We start from the raw sequence: 9,058 nt of genomic DNA, 5'->3' as shown, positions 1-9,058 counted from the left end.
AAAACAGCATTGTCCTTTGCAGTATTCATCTCAATTATGCCCAAAATCTGTTAATAATCTGATGAATTTTGCAATGGCTCAAGAACATTTAAATTTATCTGCTTTGTATCAGAGGTTAGCTTTCATTGAAGTCCTATCAGAGTCGATACCTTTCCTAATAAGGTGGTGGGGGAAACCTCAGCGAGGATAGGTGTTTCTAATGGTCCTCAAACCGCTGGTGATTGAACTCGAAAGGTGATTTGCTGTGAAGCTTTGCTTAGACAAACTCATATCGGACTGGGAAGGGTAAGTTAGGGCTTTAGGGGTCATATATATAAGACAGAATTAGGAATTCAACTATCGAGACGCCTTTTAAGTTAATATCAAAGGAAACAAAACCACGAGGCGAGGCTCCCAAGATTGACCAAAGCGAACAATAACTTGATAGTTGGGCTCATAACTGGTCAATATCTGGAAACACAATTCAGGTCAAATTTTGCAAAACATGACTGTTGTGGACTTACAATAACTGGTCTACTATACCAACAAAGCCTCAATAACTCATAAAACATTTACATCTATCTGTTTTGTGTCAGATGTTAGCTTTTAATTAAGTCCAACATCCTTGACTCAAGCATTGCCTTCTCAATGTTACATCATTAATTAATAACTTCCCTATGTACATCAAATAACATGAATAGAAACTTACTACACCCAATTATTTGGTAGAGAAAAATCATGGAAACGAAAAGAAGATTCCCCTGCAGTGTCCCTGTCAAGCCTTAGTTCTGATCCATCACTATGGCTTCCTCTCTCATCTTCAACTTCTGGAGGCAATGGCATCACCTGATTCTCATTCGGTTGGCGTGCCAACCGAACTTCAGGTGGCAACGGTGGCAGCATGGTCGGGGAAATAGTCCTTGACCGAGTAATGGTGCCACCGCCTGGCACTGGGACTGATCGGTCCCAAAGAAACACGTGCATGAGAATGGGAACCTTTGCGTGGCGATGCAACGAGAGTTTTTGGCTGAGAGAGACAGTGTCGAAGCATCGGACCGCCCCTGTCGGAGAAACAATCCATGGAAGGACCTTTTGGTTGGATATTCTTGATACAACTAAAAGCTTGCACTCTTTGGCTGCTTCTTTGTATAGATTGCTAAGGCCTGATCTTGAGGATGGTGTATCCTCATCACCTTCAATGACTGATGATATGTGAATGAAGCCCTATAGAATATTAAAAAAAAATTAGTCAATAAATAAGAAGAAGAATATGAAGAGCAAAAAGTAGAAACTTAATATGGTTCAGTGAAGTTTCACATAAAGCAAATGTCATGTGAATCTATGTATATGTTCTAATTTTGAACCAGACTAATTATTATTTATATCAGAATTTAACTATTATATATGGAAACAGTCTCTCAACCTTAATAAGGTAGGGGCAAGGTCTGCATACAGTCAATCGTACACACTATCCTCTCCACCCCAGTGACAATATAAAAATTCTTATTTAACAATCTCTCAACCTTAATAAGGTAGGGGCAAGGTCTGCATACAGTCAATTTAACTATTATATATAACTATTTTTTTGGCTGTAGCGTTAGGACGACCAATTCTCGTAGTATAGCCCTAACACAACTGACTCAAAAAATGGTAATAAAGACAACTAAGGTTTGACCTACTGCAGCATTAGGACGACCTCGTAGTTGTACTCCCCTGACGCAACCACTCAAAAAGTGGTAATAAGGACAACTACAATAGGTTTGACTGTAGCATTAGGACGACCAGTTCTCGTAGTTGTATTGTCCTAACACAACGACTCAAAACTAAGAAGCTTGTAATAAGTGATGGAAAATGGAAGTAACTTTACCTCTTCAGTTCTGCTGATGGCAAAGCCAAGTTTGACATCAGTTTCTTTGATTTTGATCTCAATAGGAATTTCTCCACCAAGAGGGGAAAACCAAAGACGAACTGCTCGGACAACACCAATATCAACTCCATGGTAATCTTCAAAGCCATATAAACTTGCATTTGCAAGGTTTGTTAAATCAGAAAGTGATCCTGCATTTACTGTGCAAGAAGCTGTCTCCCCTGATATCTAAGAGGAAAACAGAAAAGAAGAAAGTTATTTGTCATTAGTTGATTTTACATAGAAAATTATTGTATTTCACATTTGTAGCAAAGTATTAAACATCAATATTATGAGAACTTTAGAGCTATGTTACATCTTATATGGACTCAACTACCAGTATGTATTCTATAGGAATGTGCATATTTGGTAAGAGTTTAACTTGTATAGAAATTTTTACAGGTCACTTAAATGTAACTATATGTGAATAGTCCGTACATAATAGGATTTGTGACCTGTAAAAGTGATTTCCTGCTATGATTGGTTAGAATATACCAATAGTGCAAAAATCGTTTACATTGTCGGTGCATATAAGAAAAGGTCCCTGCTAGAAAGGGTTAAAATGCACTGATGGTGTAAAAACTTTACATTATCAGTGTATATAAGATTTAGTGTAAAGAATTTTTACCAATATCACTATATATATTATAACTTGACTTATTTCTCAGGTTACTAATCTTATTTCTTATGGATCGTACTATCGTAAAGATGATCTGATAGTGTTAAAGTTGAAGGGGAATATTAGCGCAACGGTAAAATTATATTGTTCACGGTTCGAGCAGTGGAAGAAACTACTAATGCTTGCATTAGGGTAGGTTGTCTACATCACATCTCTTGGGTACTGCCCTTCCCCTAACCCTACGTGCTATCTTTTTTTATTGTGTTAAAGTTCTTGTAAAACTGATGGTGTATAGAAGTTAAACCCAAATAAAGAACATATGAATATTTACCTTGGTAAGTAGAGACTCGGTCTGGATATTCATGAACACAATGGGAACACCAGAAGCTTGAGAAGCATTAAGCCAAGCATTTGCTCGAGAAAGAGTGTCTTCTAAATCATTGTAATGAATAGAAACTTTGTCTGAGGCTTTTGGCAAGAGAAGCAGAGAGTAAAAACTACTTGAATTTGGAACTGCTAGCAACTCATTCATTCTCTTCTCCCATGGATAACTAACATATCCTTCTTGAAGTGGAGTCCTTGTTAATGCTGTCACCATTCTTGATTTCCTTGAAGCTGCATTTATATAATAACATTTGTATATTAGTTAGAGTATTGCAACGGTAAAGTTATCTCCGTGTGGGTATAAGTTACGGATTCGAGCCATGGTAGCAATCATTAATGTTTGTATTAGGGTAGGTTGTCTACATCACACCCCTTGGGGTCAATGGCGAAGCCAGAAATTTTCACAAGGATGTTCAAACTTGAAAGAAGTAAAAAAAAAACTAACAAAGGGTGTTCAATATATTATGTACCTCTAAAACCTGATATTTTATCTATATATGCAGTATAATTTTCCGACAAAGGGTGATCAATTGACCACCCTTACCAAAGGTAAGTTGCTCGCACACGGGTTCAAGTGTTCGAAATGAGTGCAAATCTAGAAGTCGGATCCTTCGAGGTGTAAATTCTAAGATTCGGGGATACGAATCCTAGTATAAATACGGGTGCGGGGATCCGGCTAAAAATAATTCTAAAAAATAAAAATATAAAAAATATCGCTAAATTATGAAAAATTTTATGGAATACTTATGTATAGCTTATAAAGGGGGCATTTGCATCTATACCCGCTTTTTGTGTCATGTTTTAACTTGTGCCCGCTTTGCAAAAAAAAAATTATAAGCGTGCCCGCTGTTTCGCATAACTTCAGCATACAGGGCTGAAGTAGCAAAGGCAATCACGCAAAACTTCAGCATTCTAGTAGTCGGGCCTGAAGTTCAGCTCTAGAACTGAAGTTTTTGTTTTGTAACTGGCGAACTTCAGCTCTAGAGCTGAAGTTTTTATTTTGTAACTGGCGAACTTCAGCTCTAGAGCTGAAGTTTTTGTTTTGTAACTGGCGAACTTCAGCTCTAGAACTGAAGTTTTTGTTTGTAGCTGGCGAATTTCAGCTCTAGAACTGAAGTTTTTATTTGTAGCTGGCGAATTTCAGCTCTAGAGCTGAAGTTTTTGTTTTGTAACTGAGGAACTTCTAGAGCTGAAGTTTTTGTTCTATATTTGATTAACTTCAGCATGTTCAATCCCATCCAAAGCAGATAGAAGCACCATTTCTTTTGGCAAGTCCAAGTAAAGCAGCACACTAAAAACAAGAAGAATAAAGTCGTACTCTAAAGGGAAAAAGAAAACTAGAAATGGTTTCATAAACTCCATGGTGCTTATCGCCAACTGTTGTTTCCTACAAACCATCATCTTGGTTTCAGAAACTTTTCGATAAATTTGCTTAGAATGGAAGGACTGTCGAACGGCCCCATTGTTATCATCTAACAAATCTATCTATGCACAATCCAATCCAAAGCAGATAAAATAGGAAAAATTTCACATAAGAATAATTGGGCTCCCTACTTCTGCTGTTGGTGCTGCTATGGAACTTCAGTTCATGGGATGATTGCCATAAATATGAAGTAGAGAGCCCAGTTGTTCTTACGTGATGATTGCCAAGTGGATATAAATTAAAAGTTTTAAAAAAATGAATATAGGTTAAATGGACCCGTGCAATTTTTACATTATAAAGTGTGATTTTCTTTTTATTCTCAAGTTTCAAATAAGTAAAGGATTGATTTCCTAGATAAGATATGCTATTTTATTCAAATTTATCCTAGTATTGGTTTTGATTTCGGGAATTAAATTGTGTATCGTCTCGAATTTTTTCGTCCGTTGAGGTCAAAGTACCCAAAATTATTTGACCAAATCCGGTACGGATCCTATACACACACTCATACTAGTGTCGTATCGACATGGGTACGGCACCTAAACTGTCATGTCGGAGCAACTTAGTACCAAAGTGTAGCTTCGCCCCTGTTTGGGGTGCGGCCCTTTCTAGGACGCTGCATGAATGCGGGATGCTTTGTGCACCGAGCTATCCTTTTTTAGTTGTGAATAATTTCGTGTGCAATATTCACAAATAATTATTGCGGCTTATAACCTTTTTCTCCCTTTTTCCCTTGATTAACTTGTCCTTGATTATGACTTTAGCAACAACTTTTGCTTCCAAATAAAAGATATAAATTCTCATTGATGAATCCATTTGAGAATTTTAATATCCTAATCTTAGATATATCCGATTAAAGTTTGTAAAATAACCCTTTAAAATTATTAAGCTGGCCCCCTTAGTTAAACAGTTGGTCTAATAATGGCACTAAAATAAACTTGTATAATTTTCTACGAACTATTTGCAAATCATATCATATAAATACTGATCACTGTCAGAATTGGTGTGCTTAGTTCTTTGGACACATCATAGCCCCTCCACTCCCACTAAATTTACTCGCACTATATATATATTCTCATCTCATTGTATTACTTAATCGCGATAAGTTAATATAATTCGTTGTAATGACTTATTGATTTTTATACCCTGAGATCCTTTATTTTCCATTATTTAATCTGATTTTGAAGCTATTAGTTAGCTATCAAATTTGGACCCTTGGACAGACCATGTAGACAAAGCTGGTTTAATGCATATATCTTTGTCAATGTGACAAGATATCAATTACAAAATTTAAAAAAAAAAATCGTTGAGAGGTTAGACAAATACCTAGTCAAAGGGCATGCATGACAACAACCATAATTATAATATTTTCTGAAAAATATATATAACTTACCAACAAAAAGAAAAGGCCTTGAAAATGATATCGGATTAATTAATTCCAACTTGGATTTTTAAATAACTTTGTCAAACATTTGAAAACTTTGTGTATTCTCACAAGTTTGTTCATTTTCAATTTTCGAAATGGTAGACAAGATATTTGTAGCTTGTGTTATAAGAAAACATTCAACAACTAATTCTAAGATTAAAGATATAGAACATGTATCAGAAGATAAGATAATTAAGTGCAAGATATATCATTGCATACGGCATATTCTTGGATTTTTATTTTTTTATAACCGTAGTCCGGCTAGCTTGCGCGCATATTCTTGGATATTTTTTAAGAAAAATAAATGCTTCATATATATTCAGCAATTTAATGGAGCGTTTAACTTTTATATATTGATAGTCTTTTAAAGAACAATTACAACTAATACATAACAATTGGAATTATTAGTAGTCAGAAAAATTACACGATTGACTATTTACAAAAGCTTAAATTTCATTAATAATTAAAAAAAATTACACTATCGATGGATATAACTAAATTGAATCCTTAAGTAATGTGCTTTACATTGTCTTTCTATTTGAATTCCAAGTTTCGACATAATATGAACATTTGACCTAAGTAAGACGAAATTAATTTTCTTGAGAAATGGTATATTATTCAATAAAGAACATAATAATGATGAACAAGTTCTTTCTTTTGCTGAAATAAAATTTCTCAATTTCTGGTAGTTCGTCAAACTAAAGTCAACAACTCCTATATCTTAGGTAGGGTGTACAAACCGAACCGGAAAACCACACCAAATCAAAAAGTCAAATCAAGCAGATAAAAAAATTCGATTTAGGTTTGGTTTGATTTGATTTGGTATTGAATAAAAAAATTCAAACCAATGACATATAAATATATAATTTTTATATATACATTTAAGACTTTATATAGAATTTTCTTTAAAAAATATCTAGAAATATTTGGAATTTCTTAAGTGATGTAATACTTAATAGAATATAAAATATTCCATTTTGACTTACTTTAATTAATGGATTATATCATCACTCTCTTATCAAGTGTTATTGAAATGCGCCAATCTCTTTGTTCTTCCAGATTCATATATATATCAGATCTATTAAATTTTTATATTTTTTTTCGAATTTGAATGGTATTTTCATAATATCAAATTAAATAGAACATATCATTATTTAGGTATCATATTAATTTTATGTTTTATTAAATTCAGCTAATCTTGAAATGTACATCAACGAAAAATTATTCTTAGACAACTAAAAAGTAAATATCATGTGTTACTAAAAAAAAAGTTCTCCCATGCATAAGAATTTTGTAATAGATCATATGTTTGTTTGTTTTTTAAATTTTTAGTAAACATATTTTTACTTATCAAAACTTCAACAAAGTAATATTGAAATAATATTCATGTAGCAAAAAATCCTATAAACCCGACAAAGACAAACCAATCCAAACTCATATAGTTGTTTTAGTTTGGTTTTGATAAAAATATACAAAATATATACAATAATTCAGTCAATAATAAGATGTTTTTAGGAATACAAAATATACAATAATTCAGATAATAAGATGTTTTATGTTACGGAGTTACTCCTATAATTTTGTCAAAAATCGATAGCACAATTCGGAAAACAGTCAAAGATCTCCAAATTTAATCATTTTGAGTTATATCTCACGTATTTCCGAATTTCTCAATACGTGAGATAATTTGCTTAGTTATCATCTTAAATCTTATATATATGACACTATCAAGTAAATATTACTTTCTAAATATCAGATAATTTTATTCACCAAAACTTAGAAAAAGAAAAAGAATTCTGTCTCATTACATAACACAACTAGAAAAATACGAGTTAAATCGATTCTCGAATGCAAAGATAATGCTTATTAATGCTATTTTTAGCTTTTCTTTAAAAAAAGATAGAAATATTTCAAAATAAATGCAAAATAGGCAGACAAAGTCTACAAAAACGTGTGAAACAAAGCAAGTTGTATCAGCAAACGTCGAAGGAATAGTAATCAAACTACTACTGTAGAAAAGAACCAAAAAGTCAAAAACAAAGAAAAGTCAACCATAAATTCGTACCTTGTAATTCCAAACACTCCATTTCTGTCCGATCAACAAAACCAACGGCATAGTTTGGATCATCAATAGCTCTAAGCATATACTGTTTCCTTCCGGCAAACTCGTTCGGAACGATACATGCCTGTCGAGACATAATATAATTAAAATCATATTTTTCCTAATATGATATCAAAGCAGACAGAAGTACTGCGATTTCAGTACCTGTAACTCGGTGAATGACTCATCAGATCCACGTCGAACTCGGACACATATTGAAGTCTCCTTAGCTTTAAAAGAAGTATGCATGATCTTTTGAATCCCATTTTTTCCATTCTTGAATGGTGATTTGAGAATCATGTTCCCTAACCGAAGCGACTCCACAATATCGCCCGTTTGTAGCATGTTTTCGGTCCATTCATCGGATTTTGAGCTTCCTTTTAAGCATTGTATAGATAAAACTGAAGATGAAGAACTTACTCTTGATGTTGTTGAGAATGAAGAGTTTGTGCTTCTGGATGAGTTTGAACGTTCCATGGGCATTTCTTTTGTAATTTGGACAATATATATATAGCTGTGTTTTTTGTTGTGAAAGCTTAATAGATCAAAGTTTAGGGAGGAAAATAATAAAGATAGGAGAGGGAAGAATAAGGTTATGAAGATCTAAGTTGGTTTTTTTTTATTAAAACCTAAATCTCTCCATTTCATTGAAACAAACATAAAAAGGACCTTTTGAGGTTTTCTTGGAGAAGTTTAGGGAAGAAAATAATAAAGAAAGGAGAGAGGAGAGAATAAGGTAATGAAGATCTAAGTTGGGTTTTTGATTGAAAACCTAAATCACTTCATTTCTTGAAAAACAAAATAAAAAGAACTAAAAGGGGTGTTTTTCTTGTGAAAGCTTAATAGATAAAAATGGGTTTTTGATTTTTTTTTAAAAAGAATCTTTTTAGAAAAGGTAAGAGAGAGAAGTTGGTTGGATTGAGGATTTCTTGGAGAAGTTAAGGGAGAAAATAATAGAGAAAGAGAAGAGACTAAGGTGATGAAGATCTTTAAATGGGTTTTTTTGAAGAAAAAAATATAAACTATATTTCCTCTCTTGAAAAAAAAGAATATAGAAAAAAATGATTTTTTTTTGGGGGGGGGGGGGCTAGGGGTGCATGGTAGTTGAGGTTGTTTAATTTGGAGAAGCTTAGGGAAGAGAATATTAATGGAGAAAAAGAGAGAAGATGAAGAATGGAAGTCAAATATGGAGGAGAGTTGGGAAATTTAAATACGCAAAGATA

At 33.4% G+C, this 9,058-nt stretch overlaps 1 protein-coding gene across 1 annotated transcript; it reads right to left on the bottom strand.

Moving 5' to 3' along the window:
* Positions 1-509: 509 nt before the first annotated feature.
* On the bottom strand, positions 510-8,840 carry LOC104221562 (uncharacterized). Its single transcript, XM_009772626.2, has 5 exons — positions 8,001-8,840; positions 7,800-7,920; positions 2,836-3,119; positions 1,847-2,074; positions 510-1,203 (listed from the first exon to the last, which is right to left on the bottom strand). The coding sequence occupies exons 1-5, from the start codon at positions 8,316-8,318 to the stop codon at positions 688-690; spliced, it is 1,467 nt and encodes a 488-aa protein (XP_009770928.1). The 5' UTR covers positions 8,319-8,840; the 3' UTR covers positions 510-687.
* Positions 8,841-9,058: the final 218 nt, after the last annotated feature.

This window comes from Nicotiana sylvestris, chromosome 11 (genome assembly GCF_000393655.2).
Source record: "Nicotiana sylvestris chromosome 11, ASM39365v2, whole genome shotgun sequence".
Lineage (NCBI taxonomy): Eukaryota > Viridiplantae > Streptophyta > Magnoliopsida > Solanales > Solanaceae > Nicotiana > Nicotiana sylvestris.
Note: the sequence above shows the minus strand (reverse complement) of the source record. Positions and strands in the feature narration are given on the sequence as shown.

Bases quoted from the DNA above. Each gene is read 5' to 3' on its own strand.
- LOC104221562 (XM_009772626.2), bottom strand. From the start codon at position 8,318: ATGCCCATGGAACGTTCAAACTCATCCAGAAGCACAAACTCTTCATTC. The intron at 2,075-2,835 runs GTAAATATTCAT...TTTTCCTCTTAG, and splicing joins CCGAGTCTCTACTTACCAAG to ATATCAGGGGAGACAGCTTC. The intron at 1,204-1,846 runs GTAAAGTTACTT...AATATTCTATAG, and splicing joins CCATCAGCAGAACTGAAGAG to GGCTTCATTCACATATCATC.